This window comes from Macrobrachium rosenbergii, chromosome 19, assembly GCF_040412425.1.
Source record: "Macrobrachium rosenbergii isolate ZJJX-2024 chromosome 19, ASM4041242v1, whole genome shotgun sequence".
Classification (NCBI taxonomy): domain Eukaryota; kingdom Metazoa; phylum Arthropoda; class Malacostraca; order Decapoda; family Palaemonidae; genus Macrobrachium; species Macrobrachium rosenbergii.
The window spans coordinates 30,799,316-30,816,656 of record NC_089759.1 but is presented as its reverse complement, the minus strand read 5'-3'; the positions used below and the strand labels follow the sequence as shown (position 1 = coordinate 30,816,656).

Here is a 17,341-nt window from a genome sequence, read left to right as displayed (position 1 = left end):
TTTTTTAATATATACTGAGGAGAGAATGAGTCATATAGAAAATGGAAATATAAAATGAGAATCGTAGAAAATGTGAGCTTTGAAGCCCAACTACGGAAATCATTTGTTTGCTGAAGCTGTATTTCGTCCTGTGCTAAAAGTTGCACCGGTTCGTAATAAAGTCTTTATTACCTTCTGATATTTTTTTTTTTATAAATTAGTTATGACAGATGTACCATCTGCCGTAATCTAAGAAAAAAAGTAACTGATAATTTGTTCCTCGACTTCAAGTATGTGGCTATTTATTTACGTGTATGTTTCATTACAAATACAGACACTTCTCAAATGCCTCAAAGATGGTACTCCATGAAAATTCTATGTATATTCAACTATCCTAGTAACTGATTACATCCAACTTCAGATGTTAGAGTAAAATAATTAACGCGACACTCAGTACAACCATTTCTGAAGTTTCATTCTGTTATAAAAACCATTCTTTGTGTTTAAACCTATTTCCAGAGTTACGGACAGAAATGTCTAGGCTTCAATTAGCTTTGTAAAATAATCAGTAGTGATGAATATCTTTCAATCGTACGGCGTATACTTTCGACAGAGAGAGAGAGAGAGAGGGAGAGAGAGAGGGGGGGGGTTACTAAGTCAAATCAAAGTAAACGTTTAGGTCATGCAATTACGTATATTATACACCAAGCAAATGAATTACTTCAGTTCTGAAGCAAATAATAATAATAATAATAATAATAATAATAATAATAATAATAATAATAATAATAATAATAATAATAATAATAATAATGTATTCCGGCAGTTTTTGGTGGTTGTGTTGCGTAGCCTCCGACCTCAAAACAAAGTACATTGTGGTGGAACTAGGTAAATGCTTTCCCATCCTTTTACCCAACACTGTGTATTTTTTAAAATCTAGTTTGATTTATGAAGTTGCTATCCCAAGTAAATAAGACATTTAACTGCGTACAATACATTAAGGATAAATTACCTATAATTCATTCGAAATATTATAATCAAAATTACAAGTTAAATTATGAAAATACTGCAAAGTATTTTCAGAATTTAAGCAAAATTTTATAATTTCTGTCATTGGGAATATATCTGGGAAGTGTGGTGCTAATAGTTTGTACATGGGACATTCATGATTTATTCATCTTTTCTGTTTTCCACAAGGAAGCCTAAAAAATGAATACATTCAAGTTAGACAGCAAACAGAGCAAACTGCACGCCGTCAACAGAACTGCTTGAAGGAGACGTAGTAGTGGTAAGCACGGATTTCTTAGATATCTATGGAAAGCTCTACAGCGGCCTAATGGTCAACTGACATTGACATAAATAAATGGGAAGAGGATAAAAGAGGTGAAACCTTAGGCAACCTGCAAAGAAAAAAAAATATGCACAGGGAGCTCTCCCCAGTGAAGCCCCTCTATGCCAGAGCACAGAGATGAAACCTTGTCTGTACAAGTTCACAAACACTTCCAGGCAACACTTGAAAAGCACTAGTGTCTATCACGGAATAATAATACGTCCAGTTATAAGAAATACAGTTATTTTTACTTCGTCTACATCTTTCCATCATATCTACATCCATATCCCAATGCTCACTGGAACTAACAAAAAACAGCTTTCTACATTACAGCAGTATTTTAAGGCGAGATCCTCCATCTTCACTCAAAGAGATATTCTCTGCATTGCTTCTCTCTAAACTCAAAGAGATATTCTCTGCATTGCTTCTCTCTAAACTCAAAGAGATATTCTCTGCATTGCTTCTCTCTCAACTCAAAGAAATATTCTCTCCATTGCTTCTCTCTAAAACACTTCTCTCTCAGTGACGATTTTTTTCTGTATGTGTGTATGTATATCTCATACACATACACAAATATACATACATACATATATACATATAAACAGACAGATTAAGACAGATAGATAGAGGTGGGCGTAATAGCATGGGCATACTAAGATGCTAACAGGGAAACCTTACATCACCTTATTTTCAGGTTAGAGCATCCACAATCCTTACAAAGTGAACAGAAAAGAATTCCAGATGTTCGTCTTGAGGAAACTTTCCAAGGACTTTTTGTAAGCTTGTTCATATTTATCGGTATTGTTACGTTTCACAAACAAAAGTCTTCGATCTGGTCATGCTTTTTAAAATATCATTAGATAAAATATTTTCATAACCGTCTTAGGCCTTAATCATGTCGTTGTTATATACATAGGCCACAGCCTAGTGGTCACTCACATATGGACCGTGGAACTCTGCGAAGTGTACAGTGTTTTTCAAAAGTGTTACTTTAAGGTCTCATGCCCTTAGCAGTTCAAACCTAGAAATCCAGTACTGTCTAATTATTCAAGGATATTCGTAACTCTCATGAAACTGGGATACAATCAGTCAGCAGTGGCAGGAGAATATTCATGCTGGTGGAGTGCAGGCTAAGCTAGACAAGACGGATTAGACATCATGATCCATCATGAAATGTGATAAAGCTGAGGCAAAAGAGTGGAAGGAAAACGAAGATTAAAACGATCATAGGAGAGATTGTGATGCATGTTTTCTAAATGACTCGAAGCGAACATGACGAACAGAAGAAAAACGAACTTTGTTAAATTTTAGGATAAAATGACAGAAGTGACGTTGTCAGCAGGTAAGCAAAGAGAAGGGAACCTGACTAGCCACGCTGAGGCACCAAACCTAATTGGTATTAAGAATGCGATGGGAGAGAACAACTTTGGAAAGAGAATCCATCAAGGAGAAACACTACTGGAATTCTTCTAGTTCCAAGGATTAAGGGTAATGAAGGCAACGTTTAAGAAGCCCACTGAGAAGTTAATGACGCATGTGAGTGGCTCAGCTAAGATATGTGTTAGGTTTTCAATGATGACAAGAGTAAAGAAAACTATTTCACTGTCGTACACATATAAACACAACAGGTTTTGTCTAAAAGGATAATAAGGGGAAAACAGTATGATGAATGGAAAAAGAGAGAGTATGGATTTGAGTTCATCAAAGTTAGGCTAACAAGCACAGCACTAGGGCACTTTCGGTCATCCACCACTTAAGAAAGTAAAAAGAGGGAGTTGGAGTGGTTGGACAGTGAGATTAAGAGATCCAGAAAATATTGGAGATGAAGTACAATGATCTAAAGGGGTATCTGGGAGAAAACCGCACAGTTGAACTAAGAAGCACCAGTCATGAGTGGCTGATCTGTAAGAATGAAGAAAGGAAGAGGGGATGGAAGTAAAGTAAAAGGCCAAAAGGAGGGTGCAGATAGGGGTGAAGGGATACCCCAAATACCCCTTTAGCCTTTAGTAGTGCTTTCAGTACACCACAGAGATACAGTGATGCCACCACACCCCTGCAGAGGGAAGTCTATGGAACGAAAAAAAAACTAAAAGAATGGAATAACAAAACTGTATAGAGAAAAGTATTAGCAAATAAGGAACCTAAAATCTGAAGGCAGAAAGTTCTAAAAGACCGCATACCAAAGGTAGCACATGTAGTGAGCGGCGAGAAATCTGTAAATCGGGGAAGGGATATCTATATATATGAGGGAAGAGATGGAACAGATGAACATAAGAATACAGCATTCAAGCTGAAAGGACAGGTATAGAAGAAAAGGATAGTAATTTATACAGAAAAAGAAGAGACCAAGACCCAATTGAAATGAGTAAGGAGGGAGATTTGGAAGACAGAGAATCGGAATCTCAATGCAGCAGAGGGAAGTTAGAAATTGCGTGGGCTGGGGCAGCAGTTGTGAAGATAAAAAGTAAGAAACTATTACTGAAGAGCACAGAATACTCGAGATGCAGTGGATACTGAGGAAGTTAGGATAGCTCTATGGAAAATGAAAAGTGGAGAAGTCCAAGTCAAGATCATTAGAATATAACAAATGCTCTAATAAATGCTACTGGAGAACCAGCTGATGATGAGCTTGCCAAGTAGATGACAACAAGATAAAAGGGTGGAGCAAGCAAAAGTGGGAAAGAGTACCACAAGAATATGCCAAGGAAAAGGGAATGCACAACAGTGGGAAAAGCCAAAGAACAAGGCTGATGACGTATGCTATGAAAGTATGGGAAAAATAAGCTTGAAAAAAGGTTGCCAAAATTGCTAAAAATGGCGATTATCAGTTCTGGGGCATGCCAGGGAAAAGTAGAGTTGATGCCATATACTGGTAGTTGTGAATCCAGAGAGGGCATTTGACAGAAATACAACAAAAATAAATCAGATTGGCACTACAAAAGCAGATATACTGGAAAGACTCGTAAAGCCAATGATGTAACTATATCATAACCTAAGAGTTAGAGTAAATACACTGACAGTTAGATCATAAATATGTTGTAAAGTTGGCAAAGGGTCCTCTTCTGGTATTTTCTAGGGGAACCAAGATGCCACTGTTCTACAGAACTGGCCTCTTCCCACTCTTTGGTGAGGAACCCGGGAACCCACACTTAACAAAGGGACTCTACCTAGGAGCTTCTTAAAGAAGCAAAGGAGAATTTCAAGGGTTCAAAAAGTATTGATATACTTTTGTATTCAGAATCTGAAATGATTGAAATCAGATGTCTGCAATAGAGCACCAAAGAATGGAGAGTGGATTATCAACCTGTTTAGGCTAAATAACGCTACTGGTTAACAGAAAGAGAGCGATGGAAAAAAAGCCAAATGGGTAAAATAGTCTAGTGGATGGTGTGAGAGGTTTAGGGGTCTAAGTAAAATATTGAATCTAACAAATGGTGCTACAAGAGATGATCAGGACTGCAAACTATAAATGTATTCAAAAGTTTTTTATGTCTGAAGGCTAAGACAGGGAAAGTAAAACATACTGAGAAAAGTAGTGGATCCAGAAGTAGCAGGACAAAAGTTTAGGGTGAAGGCTAAGAACAGCATAAGGAAAGGCACTGATGAAGACCTGACCAAATGAGAATCCAGACAAGACTGCAGAGAGTTGGAAGAACTTAATTCTGTAAACAGGAAGCTTTGCATAAAACAGCAATAATAATGATGATTCTATCAATCCCATAACTCTGAGCCATTAGCACCTATAACATTTTATAGAAAAATGTTCTACTTCAATACCAAGTGCATCACTTTTTCTATGCCATCACTGTTGTGTAGAGCTATAACTACCTAACATTCACCCTGTAAATTACACTACATCTAAAAATATTTCCTGCACTAAATAAAATAAAATACATGAAAAGACAAATAGTCCAGTAGTTCAACTCACCTGTGATGGTGCCTGCGTTTTTATATTTTTTCGGCATAGGTGCTTTGACATGCTCCAATCTGGCTCTGGAAGAGCCACTTGATCGATAAAAGCTGGAAGTAACTGGTTCACTCTTGGGATCAAAGTCGTCGTCGTCTTCCAGTAATCCTTCCAGACGGTACAGACCAGCTTCAAAGCTTCCAACACCTGAGATTGAGGCACTTCGAGATCTGGCTCTGTTCAAGCAACTACGAATGCGAAGCTTAATGTCAGAGTTGGAGTCTACGTAACTAGTTGAGGTCTTCAAAGGACTCTGGGGTGATGAAGGACTAACGGTTTTGCTCTGAGAGGAGGGGGAGGACTGGGTAGTGGAGGTATCGACACCACCACATTTAGGGACAGGGTAAAGGTCGGGGTCTTTCAAGAGATCTCGGTCAAGGTCATCAATAACTGAATCTTCCTCATCAGAAGGGAGGTAAAAGAAGGGTCGGTGAGGGGTTTCTTTGTTGGAGGGCTCCAGCTTCTCGTCTATTGGTCGATCTTTCTTGGTAGAGGGTCCCCCACTATCTACAACGCCTTCTTCCGTAGCTCCTGACAGCAATTTATCCTTCACTATCTTTCTTCCATTACTAGATTGTTCGTTGCTGCTTGAGCCTTTTGTCGAATCCTTTGCTATCTTCTCATTCCCCTTCACTTTTGAGTGGGAGGCACTTCCCCTGAAAAAGTTAAGCAGGTTGGAAGTGTCGCCACTAGCTGCTGCAGTAACAGTTGTAGCCCTCGGGGGAGTGGCGTCAGTCTCCTTAGATTCGATGTCACCCTCGTCAGCGCCTACCTTGGAGTGGGCGTGGGAAGGGACATGGGTGTGTGAGAGAGGTGAGCCACCAGAGACGTTACTGAAGGCGATCTCTCTGTCACCAGATTTTTCTTTGTTCTTATCAGATTCGAAATAGATGAAGTTGGTCCTGGGAGTAGGTGCAGAGTCGTCTTCTTCACTCGAGCCTCTCTCCTCCTTGTCGTTGGGATTTTTCTGCGTCACCAGGAGACGGCGAAGAGTGAGGGCTGCTGAGGTATATGCAGAGCTTATGCCCCAGGGCCCCCAGTTCTCATCAGCCTACAAAGAGATAAAAAAAATCACACATTAAGTTCATGTACATAGGCTACACTGCATATTAGAGTGGTAGAAATAAGTCTAGAATTAAGAAAGGATAGGAAAGGAGAATAGAATTACAACAGAAAGGAGAGCAAGAATGGTAATAATGTCGTAAACTATTACGTCAAATTAACAAAAATAGAAAATTTATGAAAATCACAGCACATTATGCATCAACATTTTAAAAGTCAGTGTAACAGAATATAAAATACATAATTTTATCACGGATACAAAAAAGTTATGCGTAGACACTGTCAAGGTTTAGAAAAGATCTCGCAAATAGTAATTTATAATAAAAAAAAACGTTAAGTCCAAAAAGTAGTATCGTCCCAAAATGACAAAACTCACTTTAATATACATTCTAACAAATTTTGCAACAACATGAAAAATTAACCAGAAGACACGGCTTGTAGGTAGATAAATCACCATACATTTTTTGGCATTTAAACGATACATCCTAAATTACACTGTTTCAATTTTCATTACCAAGCAAACAAAATATTACCAAGTTCTTATTCATGTTTTTGGTTTCATGAAATTTAGGCTGTCAAGCCAAGCACCGGGACACTTCCGGCCTTTCAACGCTCAAGGCAGTGAGAGGAGGGAGTTGGAGTGGTTGATCCAAAAACATAAATGAGATGAAGTACAAAGATCGAAAGGTGGAACTGGGAGAAAACCCTACAGTTGCACTAAAAAGTAATCATTACAGAGGCTGAATAGAAAGACTGGAGAAAGGGAACGGGAATGGAGGTCAAGTAAAAGGCTAAAAAGTGGATGCAACTAGTAATGCCTGTCGGCACCAACCCCCTACGGGGACATGTTGTGATATCCATCTATAAATAATCATTGTAACTTAGTCAACGTTGGTCTACTGAACGCTAGGATTTGCCACTCATTTGTCAAATTTGCCAGCGTTGAAGGCACACAAGAATTTGTCCGGATTTCAAAATAATTATGAGTGGTGAGTGACTGCGTCAAGGACAAAAGTTAGTAGCGTCAAGGACAAATGTCTGTAAAAGGGAAAAACCTGTAATTGTCATAACTTGCTTGAATGATCCTGAACATATTTTATTATTATTTTATTAGTTTTGTAACTGCCTGCAATTTCCTGTAACGCTTGCGCTGGCATAAAAGAATAAACCCGTCAAAATATTTTAATAAACACTGAACATCAGCAAATCAAAGTTTATCAGAAAAAGAGCCGATTTCCTTTAAAATTTTCAGTAACACACTCGTTTCGTAAGAATTAACCATTTAATGTCACGTCACAACTTCTCGAAATTAAAGACTGATTAGCTACATAAAGAAAAAGCATCACGCATGCATCCATAATCATATTTTGTTCCAGCCACCTTTATCTGCACATCTGAAGATGTTATCAAAGGCTGGTGCATATGCACCCATGTGTGTACGATTTACAATAGTCTTTAGGTCGCTATTATGCTTTAATTATCAGAGGTAGAAAAATATTTATCCTTAAAAAGCACTTTCATACAATTACTGTATACACAAGTTCTTAGGATGCTTTAAATAGGTATTTGTTGCGTGTTTTCATCAGGCCCTTTCAGTGATTATAAGATTTTTTTTTTTTTTACATGGCACAGGTATGACTGCATTATGACTGATGACCAAAACATTACTTGCGGAAACTGTTTGTTCTTCGGAGGTCAAAAATATGCAAGCACTCGAGAATAAACGTTCACTAATGATCGAATTCACTAAAGACACATGCTTACATTAATTTTTTACTTATTTTCTTGGTAAAGAAATAAATAACAAAAATGATCGAATAACAAAAATGATCGAGTAACAAAGAGAATTGCATTACATCCACAAAACAAGAAATATATTTAAAGTAAAATCTAATATATGTAATTATTAAAGACTCCTGTGCAAAGATTATAAAAAACGGGGCATTGCATACGATGTTCAGTCTTAAGCTGGACATGAAATAGATGACAATAAAGATTCAGATAAAATATAATCGTAAGATAAACAGCAAAAGCCTACATGAACTTGAACACTGTGGTCTGATATCATAGAGACAAAGGCACTGAAGCTTATCGAACCAGCTGCAGTTGCAGATTTAATATAATAATGAAAATAAAAACATAAAAAAATGAGAAACTCATTTAGAATGCATCAAGTACACGTGGCACCATGTAAATATGTACTTATGTATGTATGTTTGTATGTTGTTGTGATGCCAGTTTTAATTGCCACAAATCAATTAAATGTATATATGTATATACACATGTATGAGTGCACTTTGCTTAGACTAACTTAGTACTACACAATATAAGCATGAATAAACAGCATGTTTTTTTTACCTGACAACTGACTTGTCGCAAACAAGTTTTACACATGATTACAGTTTTGATTTTTTTCTCTTCGTCTTTTTTAATAGATTTTCTCCCCTTGGCTTGGTTTCTGAAAATATTCTTCTGTAAAAGTCGAAATTTGTTTGCTATGCTCTGAAAAGATGGTAATTACACGTCATTCATTATCACTTGCCACCAAAACACTACTGAGCTTTCCCAGCACTCAAAGCACTTTCCCTGCAACAAAGTTGCAATGTCACCTTTCATGTATCATTATCAGCGGTTGAGGATTAAGTCAAGGGCTGTCAAACAACAAAAGAGAATGAATTTCACATATATCATTGCAAAAAAAAAGAGAATCACTGAAATTGGTTTAATTAATGAAACGCACAAAGTCCATAAGAATTAGTGAATTATTCACAAAGATCACAAAACACCACCGTAACAAAACCCTCCCAAGCACAAAAATAAATAAAGTTGGCAAAAAAAAGATAACTGCAGATGCGCTACATAATAATCACTGAGAGGGGTCTCCGCCAACCCTTCGTGTATAGTCGGTAATGACATCGTTTCATTTAGATTTTAGGAGAGAGGAAGTCCCTTCGAGAGGAATAATGTTAGACTGAACTGGAGGTTCTCTCCGGACTCCCAACTCTCCAGCCGTGTTCTTATCTAATCATTTCTTATACTAGTAATATGTCCTTCTCAGCAATGTAAAAGATAAGGAGATTCAATGTATAATTGGAGATAAGTTTATGGGTGCGACAATGGGTGAAAGATGGAGATTGAATTCCGTAGATTTAAACACACGGAACAATGATCTACTGTACTTCAACCCCCGCCCAACCAACCCCATAACAACCCCACCCCACTTCTCCTCTCTCTCTCTCTCTCTCTCTCTCTCTCTCTCTCTCTGAATATGAAATTAAGCAATTTTACATATGTTTCTTCGCCAAAAAAGCTTATCAATGCTAGGCAACATCTACGTGACCATCTTATCTTCATACTCAGTGGGAGACAATGGGACAGCATACATGTTACTATCTTCTGACAGACCGCACGTATTACACATAGATATTATATATATATATATATATATATATATATATATATATATATATATATATATATATATATATATATATATATATATATATATATATATATATATATATATATATATATATATATATATATATATATATATATATATATATATATATATATATATATATATATATATATATATATATATATATATATATATATATATATATATATATATATATATATATATATATATATATATATATATATATATATATATATATATATATATATATATATATATATATATATATATATCATTAAAAGTCACGTGTGATTTCGTGACAAAACTATCATGTACATATAAACACACATGAGCGCGCACACACACACATATATATACATGTAAATATTATGTACACACACACATACACTTATACATATATATATATATATATATATATATATATATATATATATATATATATATATATATATATATATATATATATATATATATATATATATGAGAGAGAGAGAGAGAGAGAGAGAGAGAGAGAGAGAGAGAGAGAGAGAGAGAGAGAGAGAGAGAGAGGAAACCGAAAATTTTCAAAAACATCAAATGAGACCAAACGCGACTAGATCACGAAAACAATCTGGTTTCGAATCTTTCTGTGGCCCAGTCAGAAATTCTTCCAGATATTACAATATTATAAGTATTTTACAGGTGTAAGCGAAAGGAAACCGGAAAAGGAGAGATAAGATGGCAAATTTTCCTGACAGACTGCCGTAGGGACTTCTGAAAACCCCCGCTAAGTCTAAGTGTGGGCATCATATTCAGCATTTTCCCAAAGGTCGTTTCATAACTGAAGCAGCACAATGTACAATGTTCTGGAAAAGTGATGCTATAATTCTGAAGCCCTTTTCTTACATAGATCAATAGTTTTTTTTTTGGGGGCGGGTAATAATCTAAATAAGTTCATCAGTTTTAGTGACTTAGTCTTAAACATTCCAAATCCAGCTTCTTCCTTTAGTGTATCGAAGAGCCAGAACAATTTTATTTTATAAAATTTATATAATCTGCATGAAACTATTAAAATAACATAGTAATTGGAAGTATCATTATTATTCTACTGGGCAGAAGAATAATAATGTATCTTTTGAATGCAATGTCTAAGTCGCCAAACAGGAAGACAGCAAGGCTATTTGAATTTATAATTTATACCAGCAATGGAAGACATGCCCAGAATGGAGTGATTCTCGTCATTCAAAATTGATATCAATTGTTCGAATGAAAGTGAAAGTGGATGCACGCCACGTACCCACGAAAGAGAGAATGCTAGAAAAATTTTAAAAAATGAAAGAATTAAAGAAAGAATATACGACGTCTGAACTATTTTTATATTTGTAATGGAAAAGAACCGTCGAAAGAGTTAACAGTTAAAGATGATTTTCTCTGGACAAAGAAATTATATTCCTACAAAAAAAAAAAAAGATTCGCTTTACTACAGATACTCGATATTAACAGGCATCTCAATGATACCTCTATAATCGCTCTTACAGTTAGAATACGAATTCCTGAGTGAAAACTGAAAGGATTTATTGGTCAGCAAGATCATCGTCTTTCAAATGAATTCCTAACATATTCAGTCAAAAGGTGACATTCCTGAGCACGATGCTTTTAAGAGCAAGAGGGTAAACTATGACGCAGTCCAAATGAGCAATTAGCAAATAAGTATATAAAAAAGTGATGCCGTGACTTGCCTTTGAGAATAAACTTTTTTTTACGAATCCTCAGATCAGGTCTCGAGGTGACATACAAGTGAGCAAGACAAGCGAAGCTCATATTACGCCCAAAAAATTAGAACATTCACAAGATGGCGCACAAGTACATACGCGCTCAGTAATTCATGTCTTTCAATATAATAACTGTATAAACACAGGTACTTCAATGGAGAAGGCATTATTTATTTTGTTGCAATACTATATTCCTATAATAGATCTATAATAGTTAACGGCATCGAACTCATCTCAAAAAAAAAAAAAAAATTAATTTGGTGGTCAGTTCGTTAATCTTAAATTTTGATAAACGGGTGTTTGATTACTTTGCTGCTGTCCATCGAAATATTTCTTACAAATTTTAATCGCATTCATTACTCACCTACAATAAATTTTGAAAGAGAGAAGAAGTGTGAACAAAGGTAAAAACAAGCCTTTAAGAGCTGAAGAAAAGAAAAATTTAAGTAGAAAATCGTAAAAGTCTCTGTTTACATCGATTCCCTTAAGGTTAGGCCAAGTTACCTTTAGGGTAAAACGATGTCATTACAAGATCTGGGATCCGGTCAGAGCATCTTCTTAAAGAACAAAAATAAAATTAAATTAATAAATAAAAATAAATAAATTACTAAAATAAAATAAGTAAATCAAATAAACATGCAATCAAGTCTTCCGCCGTTTATGACCTGACATTCCTATCATTAAAAATGAAATAATAATGTTTAGCATCCACAGACAGTTAGAAAAACCTGCAGTCTATGATTATTCTCTCTTCATTCTTGAGTTTGCTATGAATCAACCATGAAAAATAAATTAATAATTTCTGTATCGATTCATCCTCCGAAACCGTTCATCCTCCGAAACTCCTAACGACAAATGCTCCATTCATCTTTTTATACTTTCAGGACCACTGTTGGTGGGTCGCGCGATTTCCTGCAGGGCATCGAAGGATCTCCGTGTTCTTTCGTATCATCTAAAACTTTCACTGTTCTGCCAAATTAGGATATTCAATGAGTTATAAACGTGGATAACCCAAGAGGGAAATTAAGAGTATATTTGGCATAAAGTATTTGGTGTGATTTTACAAATACATTTCGGCACAACAGTGAAATAAGACATTTTCAACAATCTTAGTTTGAATTTTAGTACAAAAATGCCTAATATAACTAAGAGAATAGTCTTGGTTTAAAGCAGAACTGTGGAGAAAAAAATTATTGACAATTATTAGGCCGATACCAATAAAAAATGGCAAAGTAGTGCAAAAGACCCAGCCAGTAAACACGAAACATTGCATAAAAAAGCTAAGCATTCCTCAGTCATTTACAACAACATATGTGAACAGGCATACGTGTCTCGTGACAAGCTTTTCATTCGAGTGAAAACAGTTTTCTCCCTCGAGCGCCTCAAGGGTAGTAACAGTCTCGATAGTCACGTGATCAAACATCGCAAGTGGTACCACTCAAGGTAAATCTCCAACGGACCTTTCCCCCACCCCAACCGTGGAGCTCCCCAAACCCCAGCATCCCTCTACCTGACACAACCCAGCAAAATTTACTTTCACTGACAGCGCCAAATCAGGGTCCTTGGCGACGAGAGATGAAGAATTGCACGTAGTCGCGCATTTCCTTCATTTCATAAACCTTACTGCAAATTTGGCGTGATTTACGAAGGTTTTGAGTTATGAAAATTAATTCTCATGGAAGCAGGTTGATTTCTTCATTATTGACATTTAGCAATATATTAAAAATAAATCGAGAACCATTTCCTCAAAAGTTTTGTTCTCTAAGATTTTTTCTAAGTAGTCTAGTTTATTTTTGCTTGACTTCTCTTTTGCGATTTATAAGAGCCATAAAGATCTATTAAGAGAGATCTACGTGAGCGAACGAAGGTCTTTTCATACACGAGAACAAAGAAATTTCACAACGTAAGGATTTCTCCTACACCGATTGATTAACTGGTTGCAAGTTATCTGGCACCAGGCGTTACTAATAACAGGGTCAGACCAAAGACATTTTGTTAGTTGACACAGCTAAGCCAGGACAAGAGGTCCCTAATCGTTCGCAATGAACGAAAATTTGAAATAGAACAAAGACAGTAGTCAAATTATAGTAGGGAATCTTGCAGGCTGTACATAATTATTTTTCAAAGAAAATAACTGAGCAAATATGTTACCCATTTAGGACCTATGCGACTACTGTAACTATTCCACGCGAAGCCCAAAGGACCTTGCACACAAAGCTGACTAATGCAAAAAAAGAAGATTGAAAGAAGTGTCATACAGAGCAAGAAATTAAAAACGTAAAATATCATAACAATAACCCCCAAAAACTGCATCAATGATATTGCCATCAAGTAAAGACAATCTCAAAAATTTATACTACTATTCAAATAACAAGAACAAACACTTGTAAAAATAAAAAATGGGCGGGTGGCTAACGAGTTAGATCCTATTCGATACGGCGGAGCAGGGTCGCCGATGCACGGAAAGGAAAATACGTTCATATTTGCACGAGAAAGGACAACTGAGACTAATTTAGAGATAAATTCCAAAGGTAGTGAGAACCAAAGTCATTAAAAGTGAAGGTAGGCTAATGATAAGCCCCAAACAATCTTGCTTACGTAATAGATAAACACATTATATCTTTGGTAATACAGGAGGATGAAAAAATAACAGCACTGGAAGTTACTTTACGAGACCTGACAAAGTGAACTCAGACTTCAGGACAATGAGAGGTCAACTATGCAGAGGTTATCGAGTCTCTTCCCTACGTAACGGGGTTCCGCCTACTCGGTTCGATGGTGCATTAATTTTTCTATTTTGCTCCTCCTTTTCCTCTTTTCACCTTTGTTTTTCCTCCCACTGCAGTACAACTACTTTAGCTCTACTTTGCTTCTATTTATAGTCCTTCTACTATGAAGGAAGCTTTCGGGAAAGTTAAATCTGGAGATGGAGCCCAGTGGTCGTGTTTAATAATAATGATACTATTAATAACAATGCTGCTTCTCGGAACTGTGAGGGTATAGTCATCACAATGCTTCAAATATTCAACAATGAAAATTTCACACTTAATAATTCCTCAACTAGTTTTCTTATCATTTAAAACTGCCTAACTATGCATTATCATTTTCAATAAACCCGAAATCAAACGTTCACAGCAATCAGCATTTTGATATATAATAGAAACAACGTGTATATAAGCCCTTCATTTTCCGTGTTCAAAATATCAACTCGGTAAACTGAATGATCACCTTAGAAAATGAAATAGATCAAATGAGAAAAAGAGCAACCGAGATGAATCTTCAAGACCGGACATATAAAGGAAGCTTAAGCTGGACCGGACCTAGCACACACGGGGTTTCCCCGTTGAGGTGGGAAACCACGAACCTGATTCTAAATAAAAGCTTTTAAACTGAACTGGTAAACTGAATTGTTAACCTGGCATAGGAAATCCATCTAATGAGGAACAGAGCAAGCGACGTGAATTTTTCAGGCTGATTGTCTACAAAGACTGAACTAGAATAAATCGGTTTTCCCCGGCCAAAGAGGAAAACTTAAACTTTATGTACAAGGAAAAGAGAGATGGAGCGAAACGTGGCGTACAGTTCAAGAGATGGACAAAATAACACCCACTTGCTTTCAACAATGAACGCCTCCAATTTCGTTTGCTGGTATCGCAGAGCAGCCTACGACATTTAATTTCAACTTCAGAACAAAGCACTGTGTCCCAGTGCGAGCAACATGTCACACTGTGAGTTTCATGTCTGATCTGTCATCTGGCTTGTAACTTTCATGTAAGCCCTAATGGGTGACTGCATTACAGTAATTTCGATTTTTAGTTTAACAAATTTTCGTAGAATTACACCTACCTTAAGCTTCAAAGTATGAGTCAACCCTATGAACAAAATCAAACGAATCGCGGTACTCTGATTTTGGGACAGAGTATTCTTTAAACAAAATGCATGCTAACTGCTCTAGGCTGTCACTCGAAAAGCATTCCAAAATTCACATTGAACAATTCCACTCTCTTCGATCATTCATAGAAGCCTCTCATCTACCCTCTCCAATTAACAAATCTCAAAATATTCCTCAGACAGGAGAGCATTCTCTCTGGATAGCATCTCTCTCTCTCTACACTTCCATCTTTTAAGATCCGATTTGTTCATAAGTTTTTCTCTTAACACTGGCTAACTTTTAATTCTTGTTCTTCCCGAAGTACTTACTCAGAGTCTCGTTTGTATTTTCATTATTTCAAGCCCTTTTCTCTCATTTTCTTCTTAATTATTCCATTCATTCTTTTACATACTGGTATATAATAGTCATTCTATCCTGCAACTGCACTTCAAATAATATTTTTTTCATTAATCCTGTGACAGCAAAAAATCCCCTGCTAATTCGGTGATATCCTGGAATGTTACATGTTCCACATAAACCATAATTAGGTATTTTTAATTATTGCCTAACATCTACCAATCCTCTTCATGCATACATGCTATTCTCCTTTTTTAATTTTGCCTTTATCAAACTCGCTTGTCTTAATTACATTTATAGCTATACACCAAAACACTGAATGCATTCCCCATCTTCAACTAACCTATATATTATTCTCAGTTTACTTCCAACAACTCCTTTATAGCATATTACAAAGAACATCCTTAAAAAATAATGATAAAAGTAACGGCATCAGAATCATACGTGGCAGCATTTGCGACATCAATAAGTGTCACTTCACAGAACCTTTCCGGTTGTTCGATGTAGAAATTACTTTCATTATCAAGTCTAAGATCTTTCTTTAAAACCCACAGAGAGAGAGAGAGAGAGAGAGAGAGAGAGAGAGAGAGAGAGAGAGAGAGAGAGAGAGAGAGAGAGAGATCCAAACTAAGTTTATTCCGAGGCTGCTGACACAGAGAGATTTCCAGAGAAAAAATTGCCACTTTGCAGTTTTAGGAATCCCGTGTTAGCGTTCCTACTCTCCACTTCAAAGTCTTCCTTTCCAAACTTGTAGTGGAAGAATAAATGTATTCGTAGATTAACCTTTTCTATCAATTCAAATACGTATAAGAATGCCTGGGTTCAAATTTTGGACATTTTACCATGCCAAAATTATCATATGCCATTTTCTTCTCAGTGCTGACCTTAACAGCTTTCTCGTTTCCTTATTTAATCTCCTTATACCCCGATGGTGTCTCCTCAGCCGGCGAGTTTTCATGGACTTATGTACATACATTTACGCTGGTTTCTTCCGCCTTTCGTAATAACGTATTTTCAGTATTGTAAGAAAATATTCTAATTCCCTTCAACTTACCATTATAAACACATACACACACACACACACATATATATATGTGTGTAAGTGTGTGCGCGCGCATGAGTGTGTGGGGGGGGATGTGCGTGCCCATGTGTGAATTAGGTTATTCTTTTTATCAGTCTACGCAACTTTCCAACCTTTCATATTTCTCAGGCTTTTTTCCATGGCAAGCTGTGTGACACACTCTCCTTTTTACAGGATTCGGAACCATTAACATTTTCCACATTATATAACCCGAAATCAAGGAAAAATCTAAGAGCAACCACTACTTTGTTCTTGCAACGACGCTATCACGTGGTCATCGACATATAATGCTACAAAAACCGGAAATGAGACTCATGGTACTATTTCCGTTTTTACACAGATGTGGCTGGCATAGAGGGAAAAGAAAGTAAGGAGCTTAAGGAAAAGTTAAAATGGAGCGCAAAACATCCATTTCACAGCGATCAGCATTTTAATAAGCAATAAAAAGTGCGTGTGTCCTTTATTTTCTACGGTAACGCCGAATAAAACTCTGGGTATACA

At 36.3% G+C, this 17,341-nt stretch overlaps 1 protein-coding gene across 11 annotated transcripts in view; it reads right to left on the bottom strand.

Annotated features, from left to right (window-relative positions):
* milt (trafficking kinesin-binding protein milt) overlaps nucleotides 1-17,341 on the bottom strand; it is a 349,817-nt gene that overhangs the window by 261,464 nt on the left and 71,012 nt on the right. For 8 of the 11 annotated variants that reach the window (XM_067121433.1, XM_067121431.1, XM_067121432.1 and 5 more), the window contains one exon: nucleotides 5,238-6,327. In XM_067121433.1, the coding sequence (XP_066977534.1) occupies nucleotides 5,238-6,327 (1,090 nt within the window). Of the gene's footprint in view, nucleotides 1-5,237; nucleotides 6,328-8,696; nucleotides 8,841-9,197; nucleotides 9,347-17,341 lie in introns of those variants that run through there. The other 3 variants (XM_067121437.1, XM_067121438.1, XM_067121429.1) reach the window with 2 other exon arrangements.